This window comes from Nannobrachium achirus (genome assembly GCF_963921795.1).
Source record: "Nannobrachium achirus genome assembly, chromosome: 3".
In the NCBI taxonomy this organism is placed as follows: Eukaryota; Metazoa; Chordata; class Actinopteri; order Myctophiformes; family Myctophidae; genus Nannobrachium; species Nannobrachium achirus.
In genome coordinates this window covers 15,235,012-15,247,751 of record NC_137812.1, presented here as the reverse complement: position 1 = coordinate 15,247,751, position 12,740 = coordinate 15,235,012, and the positions used below count along the sequence as shown (strand labels likewise).

Here is a 12,740-nt window from a genome sequence, read left to right as displayed (position 1 = left end):
CTCATTGGGCCAGTGGGCCAATTAATGTACATGAGTTATATTTCGTCGTTGTCGGGTGGAAACCTTAGTTGTATGTCCAAAACCGTTTGTTTTGTATTTATCATTTTAAAATTGATTTAAACTAGTGAAAACAGCCGATCTACAAGCACACAACGCCTCGCATCGCGAGGCGTTGTGTGCCTGTAGATCTGCTGTTTTCACTACTTTTGTGCAACGGCCTTATATGATGAAGCAGGGCTTTGCTTTGTGGAAAAATGTATACATTTGAAACTTGGAGATACAAGGTTTCTGCCCGACAGTGACGATTTACTTTGTTGGCCGCCCAGCCCCCAAAATGGAACGAAGGCCGACATTTTATTTTTAATTTTTTTCCTCTTGGCCGGCCTGGACCGGCCCGGGAATGAACCGGCCGTTCGGGAGTTGTCCCGCTTTTCCCAATGGCCAGCACGTCCCTGGCTACAGTACAGGATACAGCGGAGCGACAGTACAATGGAGGGATGGAAGGGTGGAGGGATGGAGGGGTGGAGGGATGGAGGGGTGGAGGGATGCGGGACAGAGGAGAGGAGAGACAGAGACACAGAGACAGACGGTACAGAGTACCGACCAGCACAAGATGTGACGTCATGGCAGTCACATTAGCCTACAGATTGAGCATTGATGATCGTATAGCTTTGAAAATGTTGTTCTTGGATTTACAACTTGTTTCCCAGAAGGAGATGTTTTAGATTTTAAATTGTTCTTATAGTTAACTTTAGATAGTTGATTTTTCTTTTTTTCTTTTTATCCAACTGTTTCTTTCAACACTACAGTTTAAAAGCTTTGAACAAAATGTGAATCAAAATGCATTTATGACACACTGTCAGTTGAGAAGGTTTGTCATTTTGTGTAACCTATACTGTATCCTCCCTGCCTTAAGTAACCCACAGCTGCCTCTGCCCCCCTCTCTCCCCCTCCCTCTCTAAACCAGTCTCCACACAAGATGCCTCTTGTCTTGGCAAAGAGGACAGCACTCACAGCAGCCCTTCAAAAGGGAAATAAATCCAACAACCATTAAACAGACAACATTCCAATTAAACACACTACACAGAGAAATAAAAGAACAATTGAAAAAAGAAAGTAATGGACAAATCATGGCTGTGATTTTTCCATTACGTTTTTCATTTATTTGTTATGTTAATGTTTATTTTATTTGAAGTGAAGGAATAAGTAAAATGCACTACAATTAGGCCTTTTTGGAGAATTCCAGACAATTATATCTAGTTTCTATTGACATATTACACATGATGCAGTCCAAGAAGACATTAGTAAACACATGGTTTAGTAAAAATGTTCATGTGACAGCATAAGCTGGTGAGTTTGTTCAATGTTTTGTTTGTTTTTCATTTACCTTCAGACCAAAACAAAAAGTAGGCTGTATAAATAAAGACAAAACTCATTGATGAGAAAGAAGTGTCCCATGTCCTAACTGTGTTACTGTATGTAGTAGAGAGGAAGTTAGGATTGACCGCATCATACAGGGTCTGTGATCACCTTTAATATGCCTATGCAGTCTGGGGTGGACATTCACCCCAGACGCATCACAAAGAGACGTGTTGTGAGCTGTGTTATTGTTGGTGGTATATGAGGAAGAAAGGAGCAGATGTATTAGAGCCCTGGGGGACTCTGGTTAAGTAGAATATTCATGCTCCAGTTACTGTATGCTCTGTTGTATGACCGTGCACCAAAACATGCAGATGTACAAGCTCACAACAATGCGTTGTGAGATTGTAGATAATATCGCTATGCTATTTATTTCTTTTTGGGGGCTTTTTTATGCCTATATTATTGATTATTGATAGGACAGTATAGGCTGTCACAAACTGCGGATTGAAATGGGGAATGACACGCGCAAAGGCCGCTGGGATAGGGACTCGAACCCGCGACACGCTGCCAGGCTTCATTGTAGTCTAGGCTTGACAATTTATGGAATTTCTTATTGATTGTACTTTTCGAAAAATAATTTCAGAAAAAAACGTAGATTCACCCCCCGCCCAGATGTTGTTTTGAAATAAATACATCTTTTGAAATAATAATTACAAAAACAGGACATTTGCCCACAACCCAAAATTGTGTCCTGACTCCTGGGTCACCCGAGCCATTGTTTGGGAAACACTGGACTGCCCTATGTCAAAGAGTCAGCGTGTCCTCTCAGAGACAGCAGAGTGACCTTGTGGTGCTCAGGTCAGGGTGTGTTTGTTGTCAGTCTTCTGTCCATGTGGGTGCCTGCAGCATACCTGTGCTAATGTTCACAGCACACACACATCAGACGCTCTGACATCATGAAACTCATTGTGTGGAGCCCACAGGCCAAGAGAGAGAGAGAGAGAGAGAGAGAGAGACACAGAGAGAGAGATTGACTGTTGACGTGCACGCGCGCCCATTATGTAACAGTTACACACAGGGGCGAAATTAGATCTTATTCTGCATGGGTTTTCAGATCAAAAGGGCCCTTTACAGCTGTGAGGGGGGCCCATAGATTAGGAGATTAGAGACCCCTAATATATTGGAAATGACAAAATACATATCGTCGTTGTCGGGTGTAAACCTCGTATCTCCAATTTTCAAATGTGTACGTTCTTTCGCAAAGCAAAGCCCTGCTTCATCAGACAAGGCCGTCGCACAAAAGTAGTGAAAACAGCAGATCTACATGCACACAACGCCTCGCGGTGCGAGGCGTTGTGTGCTTGTAGATCGGCTGTTTTCACTAGTTTAAATCATTTTTAAAATGAAACATGCAAAATGAACGGTTTTGGACATACAAGGTTTTCACCCGACAACGGCGATATAATAGCCTATGAATTTATAATACTGTAACCAGTATGGGGGCCCTTGGGTATATTAAACCCATCAACCCTATACAAATTGCGCTTGTGGTTACACACATACAGTAGTTTATACTCTGAAAAGCTGTCCTGTAAAATTTAGAGAATTTCACTTGGGCCCCTTGCGCTCCGAGCCCTCGATATGTAGCCTATCCTTGGCTCCTTGCAAAGCCACACAATGGCATGTGTTATTATTATTATTATGACCTTTTATTGAAGGATAAACCCCTTGAGATGTAGCATCTCATTTTAGAGAGGGTCCATATTGAGCAAACACAGAACAATACATTACATGACATTACATTACATACAGTAACACAGTAACACAATACATCCATACATACACACAAGACATGGTCTCTCCCAGAGGTTAGCCGCTCCCACCCCACCAATTCAATGTTGCTATTGGAACAGATCGTTGATGTGTTGTTAGCACTGTGGTGTCTACACAACACTTATTATTATTGGCAATACTGAAGATGCCTGCTTCGTCTGAAATGTTCTGATCCGGACAGCTTCCAGATACAGCTCATATTCAGACACACAAGCACATTATTGTCTTCACTTGCTCAATAAAGAAAATATCTTTGTTTTTCTTTTATTGAGCAAGTGTAGACAGGTTGTGAGTGTTTTTAATTCTTTGACCTGTGTATATTCCACCAACACACCAGTAACAATGATTTTATTCAGAAAAAAATCTTTTTGATAACCAAACAGACTGAAATGACAGAGGTGAATTCACTGATAAACAATTAAGACAGTGATTAACTTGAACCAGCTAAGCCTAATAGGCTAAAATAGCTTATCTACAAGCTCACAATGCACAATGTGAGCTTGTAGATCTGATACTGTTACAATTCTTTTGAAAGGTTTTGAAAAATGTCACCTAAATCGGGATACCAGGCTGACAGTGGTTAAATATATGTTTTGGAACAATGCTATTCATTTTGCTTAAAAGCATGCAGTAGTTTTGTAGGCCTAAGTATACCTTTAATTACCGCATCATAAGCACATTCCATCACGGTCACAGGCGTGTTTAGTCTCATACAGGTGCGGAAAACACTGTGGGAAACCACAACCAAACTGTTGACACTAGAAACAAAGCCTTGCCTTTAAGTACTTTAGAGAGGGGACTGGACTCTTGTTTGATTCACAACCACTAGAAAGGCAGTTGTCAGGTCACACAGCATTAGGAGTCTGTTCGCTACCTTCATACACAACGCGTATTCGCTTTAGCAAGAGTTGGACTTTGTGACACTATAACTCTACAGAAAGGTTTGTTCCGTTTGTTGTATCACTTTCAACAATTCTGTTCAGCGCCATGATGGCGGAGTCAGATTACCCCCAGTCCCCAGAGCCTTTCAACTGCCCCCTGTGCATGGACACACTACGGGACGCCGTCACCATCCCGTGCGGAGACACCTACTGTCTGGACTGCATCAAGACCTACTGGGACCAGTTCGACCACATCGGGGTGTACAGCTGCCCGCAGTGCCGCGCCTCCTTCACCCCGCGGCCCGTTCTGAGGCGCAACCTCCCCAATGTCAGCCTGGAGCAGCGGCTGCCGCAGCTCACGCCCTTCCCCTACATGCACAAGGGCGCGCTCTGCGACTTCTGCGTGGGCCGGCGCAACAAGGCCGTCAAGTCGTGCCTCATGTGCCTGGCGTACTACTGCGAGACGCACATCATGCCGCACTACGAGTCGGCCACCTTCAAGAGGCACAAGCTGGTGGACGAGACGGGCCACCTGGACCGCAAGATCTGCCCGCAGCACGAGAAGGGCCTGGAGCTGTTCTGTCGCTCGGACCAGATGTGCATCTGCGTGCTGTGCACGGTCAGGGAGCACCGCGGACACAACATCGCGTCGGCCGAGGAGGAACGCATCGAGAAGCAGGTGAGTCTTCGGTCGTCACATAGTCAGTCAGTGTGGTCTGATACTCTTGTACTAGTAGCGTATCTGTTGCCGTAAGGGTTCTGTGTACCTCCATGTGAATCACTGGCATCACTATTCATAAGGTCGGGTAAGGTCACCCAGCCTGTCTGATATCCTGTTAGCAGGATATCTCAAGCTGTTATGAACAGATTTGCCCAAACAGAGTAATAGATAGAATTTACACACCAATACTTGACAACAATACAGTACGTAACTTCTGAACACATACCACTACAATACTTAGTCTTTGAGGGGGATATTACTGTGTGGTGCCAAAGAGGCCAGCCATCTATCCAACAGTAAACCAATCAGAGAGAACCACACAGATCAGCTGATGCTGCTACGCAAATCACAGCTCACCTCGCGCTGCTGGGCTCACATTAGCGCATCGTTGGTGCTTCATTCACCATAATGGCACGTCTATTGACATCCATATCTACAGATTGCACAGGGAAGCCACAAGGGACTGTGTGTCTTGTTACTGTCTGAATGTATTTATTGTGTATTGAGATGTTCTGCTGAATGACTTCTTGACTTCTTATCTGCCCATTTTTCCTATAATCAGAAGGTCCTGGTGGTGACACAGTCTCAGGTGCAGCACATCATCCAGGAGAGGATGAAGGAACTGCAGGAGCTCAGACATAACGTGGATGTTCTCAAAGTAAGGCCTGTGAAGAAGAGGATTCTACACTCACCTCCCTTTTGACCGTCTGTAGACCTTCTATTTTTCAATATCCAACATATTCGTGTCACTGTCAGGCAGAAACCTTGAATCTCCAAGTTTCAAATGTGTATGTATTTTTCACAAAGTAAAGCCATACTAGTGAAAATAGCATTTTTCACTAGTTTAAATCATTTTAAAAATGATAAATACAAAACGAACGGTTTTGGACATACAAGGCTTCAATCCGACAACAACGATATAAATGGATAAAGTGATTGTGATGCTATGTCAAGTATTTTGGCTGGGGACCCCCTGAAGGACCACCTGGGGGGTCCCCTTGGAGCCCACTTTGAGAACCAGTGCTATAGAAGTCTGACTCTGACATTACTGTGTGCCCCCCCCTCCCCCCTCCAGAGTAACGCCCAGCGCGCGCAGACGGACAGCGACAAGACCTTCCACGAGATGCTGCAGGCGGTGGAGCGATGGCACGCAGAGATCAACCAGCTGATCAAGGCCAACATGCAGGCGGCCATGTCCCAGGCAGAGGGCTACGTGGAGCGTCTGGAGCAGGAGGTGCTGGAGCTGCAGCGCAGAGACGCAGAGCTGAGGCAGATCCTCGACACCGAGGACAACATACACTTCCTGCAGGTACACCAGAGGAGGAGGAGGGGTCACACTCAGGCACGTGCACATAAATAGACATCAAAGGCCGGGGCTTGAGCCCCTGCCCTTTTATCCGTCTGTAAAAAGTGCCCTCTCCCAGACCATGATTGCAGTTTTTACTACGGTGAAAGAAATGAAAATGCCCCATTTCCATGCCATACTCGAAAGCAGCAAGATAATTGCCTTGTCCAAACTCTCCTGAACTTGAATGCAGCATCTTATGTTGAAATAATTGTCCGCTCTGTGTAGAAATCCATGCCGTACAGCCACATCTCCAGTATTGACTTGATTACAGTATGCTTAGTTCAGTGTGGTATCAAGCACCGAAAATAGCCGACCTGCAACCTCCAAGTGCCAATCTACAAGCCCACAACCCGCAGCGACCATGACCATAACAGGTCTGTAACTCTGAGGGTGTGTAGACCTACAGTACAAACACTCTCCGAGTTATGGTGGGCCTTGCAAAATAAAACGTTTGAGAACCACTAGTATAGTGGACTCCTAATGTGCTAGTGTCATAGTAGCTTAAATCAGTGTCATACATATTCTGAAGAAAACCTGGATACTTATGACATTCAGTCATTTGGTATAGTCAAGCAGAGCTATAATGAATACAAGACATATTTAAAAGAGCCTCCGTTACTGAGCGTGAGCTCTGATTGGATTATGACAGTGTGATGTAATGATCAGCAGATCTGTGAATGAGGAATACGAGCACAGCTGATTACAGCTGGACGGGCGAGACCCTTGTGTCCTGCATAAACTAACACTATGCTTAATTTATGATAAATATAAGAACACAATAATGGTGTGTAAAACGTAAATTAAAACACATTTGTCTGTGTACAGACATATTGATGATCCCTGCAGATGGAGACGAGTTTCTGCCTGATAGCAACGATTATGTTGTGATGTTTTCCTGTAGAATTTCCCCACCCTGTGCGTTCCCCCTGAGCCCATGGTCCCCAAGGTGCTGATCAACCCCCAGTTCTCCTTCGGAGAGATGAGCAAGACGGCCACGGACATGAAGGAGAACGTGGACGACATCTGTAAGAAGGAACTCAGCAAAATCTCCAAGACAGGTTAGATACGCTGAGCAGATTCTGTTGATTGATTGACGGATTGATTGATTGATTGATTGATTGATTGATTGAATACTTTATTAAACAGAAATGCAAACAACACAAGTAAAATCATACACTGTCTAAAAGGATGACATAAAAAAAGTCCCTTTTGTTTCTGTGTAGGTCCTTTCCTTTGTAATTCAGTTCATGAACATGACAAAAAGAACAACACTAAAATTCATCATCACAAATATAAAACAATAAGTACAGAGTGTCTAATGGAGAAGTGATAATTATCTTCCACTTTGGATGGATTGGATGGATAAAACCTGTTTTAAAGGAAGCCAGTGATCTACATTTTTAAATTGAATAATGCACACACACGCACACGCGCGCACACACACACACACACACACACACACACACACACACACACACACACACACACACACACACACACACACACACACACACACACACGCACTCACAGTTCTATTGAAAAATATACAATTCACGCTAATTACTCATTTTAATCTCATCTTCACACTTCACAGTCAGTGAAACACCTGTGTACATACTTTTACCAAGAGGTGGAGACAAGCGACTCAAAGGTGAGTTTCAGTTGCACCAAGTAGATCATAAGAATGATGTAATAGCTGTGGTTTACTTTTTATTGAAGGTTACATTATGACAAATATCTACCGTATCTAGCCCTATCTGAGCTTCATTGACTTCCATTGTATAGTATACAGTACAGCTATAATTCCACCGTTTCATATTCTCCACGCAGTTCCTTCAAGCTCCGATTTTCGGGAGCCAAAAACCAGAGCAGACTTTCTGAGATGTGAGTATTCTGTCTATCATTTTAGTTCCTCTATCTTCTTATGCAGTGGAATTCTTCATAGTATTCAGACATGTTCAGGGATGGCGTTTTGGATGTTAACAGGGAGGTATTGAGCAGGGGATACCTGCAGACCTGGAGTGTAAGACGTGCACTCAAACTAACCTTAATCCCAAATGTAAACCTAACCCCCTAATTAAACTTTACAATATACATGCTCCGTCAGAAAAAAAAAGAAAAAAAAAGAAATCTGGTCCAGACAGGCTCTCCGAACTACCTCGGGCAGTCAGGACATCTGGGGGTACACATGTTCTTAGAAAAAAAGTTCTTATGAAATCAATTTGTAGGAAGGAGCATGTATTGGGCTTAACCCTAAACCTAAGCCTATAAAGCCTCAAACTGAAAACTGTAGTCTCCTGCTCTGCTCTCGACAAATTGAGTGACGAGTGACACTTGTCGAAACGTTCATGCAATGAGTTACCGCAGGGGTCTTCAACGTTTTCAGGTCAAGGACCCCTTAGTTGAGAGAGAGATGAAGCAAGGACCCCCACAACCTTTTCATAGATTCCTTATAGTGTCATCGTTTGACACACAATCACCAGTGTATTTTGAATGTAAATTTGTGTTTTAAGATATTTAACCTCTTGAACCGTCAATACCGAATACACTGGCCTTTTACTCTGTACTTGGTGTGCTGTTTTTCCCCTCTACACCAAACCTTTACCAAAAATAGCCGATTTGTAGATCTGCTATTTTTGGCTAGAGTTCTCAGAATATGGACATTAGGGTTCAAGTGGTTAATATAAAAAAGGAGGAAAAAAAGTTTCTATCACACAAAGATTTTGAGGACCCCCTGTAGTAACTCTGAGGACTCCCTGGGGGTCCCGGACCCCCTGTTGAAGACCCCTGAGTTACCGTATATATTAAGCCTTAATGTCAGGCCTCCATGAAACTATACAGGTTCCAAGTGTTTTTTTCTGAGACCTACATTACAGTACTGCTTTCGATTGTTGATTACTGGAGTAGGTATTTGTATTCTAGGCTCAAGTATGCAATCACACGTTAATATTAACACAATTTCTTCCTCAGACGCCAGTAAGCTGAACTTTGACTCGAACACAGTGTATAAAGAGCTGGTTCTGTCGGACGGGAACCAGAGGGTGACGCGCAAGAAAAACTCCCAGTTTTACCCTGACCACCCAGAGCGCTTCGACGGCTTCTCCCAGGTAAAGTGGTGTAAAGTAACTAAGTACATTTACTTAATTACTGTACTTTAAAGCTATACTGTGTAAGTTGCTAAACTATTGGTCAGTCGCGGTATTGCTTTTTTGCCGTTTTTCGCCCGGTGTCGCCGCGGACCACCGGAGCGGCGCCGCAAACCACCGCGACCGATACGATTCCGTAGAGGGGTAGAACGTAATTTTCTGAGCAGGATTTGGGGATTAAGAGATCCTTCACCATCGTAAACACTGTAGCTGAGGAAGGCTACTTCCTGAAGAGACGCAGCACACGCTGCGTCACAGATGATGCAGATGATGTAATTTGGTCGCGAAATCCGGTCCCCGGCCAGGATCATAGAAAATATATAAAGAGAAGGCTTTAGAAGCTGAAAATAACGGAGTGGGTGTTCTAAAAGCGATTTAACAGTTAGGACAATTTTAAGATTTGTTTTATAAAACAAGTTACATAGTATAACTTTAAGTAATAATGTTTGGTATTTGTACTTTACTTGAGTAGTTCCAATTTCCAATACTTTTCATACATTTCAATGCTAATAATCTGTACTTTTATGGGCCCTTCAGATGGAGTGCGGTTGTTGCGGGGAGTCGGGGACTCCCGGCCGCTAGGATCACGTTGATACACAAACACACTCGGGCAGCAAGTAAACGCTGTGTGGTATTTATTTCACAAAGATGACCACAGTCCAGCTCTCGCAGCCTGCGTGCGCATGCACAAACGAGTACGCATGCGGGAATTTCACATGACCGTGACCGCTCGCCTCGCCATCGCTAAACTTCTCCGCACGGCCAAAATAACCGCCCATCTGTCATTGAAAATGAATTACTATGTGCCGACTGCGCTCTGTCTGAAAGGCCCTCTACTCACGTACATTTTGAATTCCAGACGTTTTACTTGTAACTTCTACATTGCAGTATTACTTAAAGGAGGACTTCACCACAGTTCAACCTATCTTCATATAATTGGTCCTCACAAAAAAATACTTTTTTTTTTTCGTTCTCAGAGGAGGGCTGTGGGCAGGTCAGTAACCCATCGTCTTGTGACATCATCGATTGGGAATCAAAGCTAATAGAAACTGCAGGCTTTCTATTCCTGAAAAGTTGCAATGTTAAAGTGGAAGCCATTGTTCTCGCGATAATAAAAATCGAAATATTTTTTTCAAAAATATTGATAATTCTTTTTTTTTTTTTAAATGATGATGTCACAAGACAATGGATTCTGAACTTCCCACAGCTCTCCTAGGAGACTTGGACCAAGTAGAAAACAAATTGTGCTATTTTATCATGAACATTAGTGAGGACCTATAGAGGGTATGCACATCCACTGGGACCCGCCCCCCTAATCTAGACTGAGTGGCAAAACATTGAGCAGCATGGAGCATTGGAGTTTGGAAGTGCTAGTTGCAAATCACTCAACAGCCCTGCATACCACCTGTTTCTAATTTGCACATAATGCAGGAGGCAGCAGGATGTTGTGTTGTAGAAAACGAGTGCTTCCAAACTCTGACACTTGGAAAAATAAAAACCTGCACAGAATGTCTTGACAGAAAGTAGCTCATAACATGCCTATGGTGGATTTTTATGAAACAAAAACTTTGCAGATAGAAAGAGGATAATTCAAGCTTTCAGTACAGCCGCAATGTTGGTGAGTCAACTTTGTTTAATGCAATCAGATAGGACTTTTCTGTTTGGATGTATGGACGGTCAATGGCAGAAATTAGTGTTTTGCCACTCAGTAGGCGTGTTCCCACATAACTTCCAGCAACAGTGATGTCACGCGCATACCCTCTATTATATGAAGATAGGTTGAAAAGTGGTGAAGTCCTCCTTTAAGTAAAAAAAAGAAAAGAAAAAAAAACGAATACCTTTTTTCCCCCACTGCCCAGGTGCTGTGCAGGGAGGCCATGTCCGGCTTCCGCTTCTACTGGGAGGCGGAGTGGAGCGGGGAGTTCTCTGTGGGCGTGGCCTACAAGAGCATCAGCCGGAAGGGCAAGAACTCCCACAGCCTGCTGGGGTACGTAGGGCTGGGCTGGGGTACATAGGGGTGGGCTGGGGTACGTAGGGGTGGGCTGGGGTACATAGGGGTGCTGGGCAGGGCAGTTGTACAGATTTTTGGGAGGGGGGTCAAGATCAAAGACCTGGGCCCCCCCTCCACTTGGGCCCCCCTTGGTTTTTCTGAAAAATACGTTTTAGTTTTTTTCATGGGAAATTATTCATTTTTTAAGTAAAAGAACTGTTGAAAACAGTTCTACACGGCGGCAGAACTGTTTAGGCTTAATACAATAGGGTTTACCGGTATATAAAGTATGATGTCTTAATCTTACCTTGGGGGAAAGTTCTTTCACAGTCACTCAAATCTTTCCTACACAAACTAGACTGCTCCCGAGTCCCGTTCAATGGGGGTCCCCAACCGTAGGGCCCCCCCTTTCCGGGAGGGGGGAAAACAGTACCCTTTAGCTTGTAGATAGCAGATCTACAAGCTTGTATATCTGCTATTTTTCAATAGCTAAAGTTACTAGGGCCCCTCCACCTTGGGCCCTAAGTAACTCAGTCCCACTTTCCTACCCCTTGTGACGCCCCTGCCTAGGTACAACGACAAATCCTGGAGCCTGCTGTGCTCCGACTCCGGCTACTCCGCCTGGCACAACAAGGTGGACCGCGACCTGCCAGACGCGCCCAAGGCCTCGCGCATCGGTGTCTACCTCGACTACGCCGGCAACACCGTGGCTTTCTACTCGGTGTCCTCCGACACCATGGACCTCGTCTACAGGTTCAAGACCCAGTTCTCAGAGCCCCTGTACGCAGGCTTCGGGGTGGGCTCCTCCGTGTCCTTGTGCCAGTTGGCCCAGAACTCCCAATCCCACGCCCATTCCCATTCCCATGCCCACTCCCACTCCCACTCCCACTACTGACGTGAGACACAGGTGTTTGTTATTGTTAATACTGAGGCTACAGGTATGCCTTGTATATACGTGTTCAGACAACAAATAGCAAAAATAAAGACCAAAACACCAATCTACAAGCTCACAATGGTGCGTTGCAATATGACCACAATTGCATTGTGTTGTGTCACAAACTACTGCTTTTTATGGACATTGTTAAGTTGTGATATTATCAAAAATGAATATGAGGGGGCACCTGCTGGCCTACCGGTCCACATACCGGTAGGCTCTAATGCCTGACAGTGTGTTGTCAGTTCGATTCCTGATCTGGACAACCTTTGCTGCATGTCACTCCCCAATGTCCCCTTCTCTCTCCCCAATTCCTGTCAGCCTGTATGAAACATGATGTCAGACAGTCTATGTTTCTCAAAAAGGAAATGCATGTATTTAATTCAGGAGGGGGACGCCCTTTTTTTTCTTTTTCTTTTTTTTTTTTTTGCAGACCAAAGATTCTTGTATTCTTGCATTTGTTTTACTGAGGATAAGGTTAGGAATCATTTTAAGGTAATAGTTTTATTGAGTGTACTGAAGTGA

At 44.2% G+C, this 12,740-nt stretch overlaps 1 protein-coding gene across 1 annotated transcript; it reads left to right on the top strand.

Annotated features, from left to right (window-relative positions):
• Positions 1-4,185: 4,185 nt before the first annotated feature.
• ftr84 (finTRIM family, member 84) lies at positions 4,186-12,176 on the top strand (the record flags this gene model as incomplete). Its single annotated transcript, XM_080722353.1, has 9 exons — positions 4,186-4,755; positions 5,360-5,455; positions 5,873-6,106; positions 7,047-7,203; positions 7,740-7,796; positions 7,976-8,029; positions 9,116-9,252; positions 11,151-11,278; positions 11,852-12,176. The coding sequence occupies 9 exons, from the start codon at positions 4,186-4,188 to the stop codon at positions 12,174-12,176; spliced, it is 1,758 nt and encodes a 585-aa protein (XP_080578479.1).
• Positions 12,177-12,740: the final 564 nt, after the last annotated feature.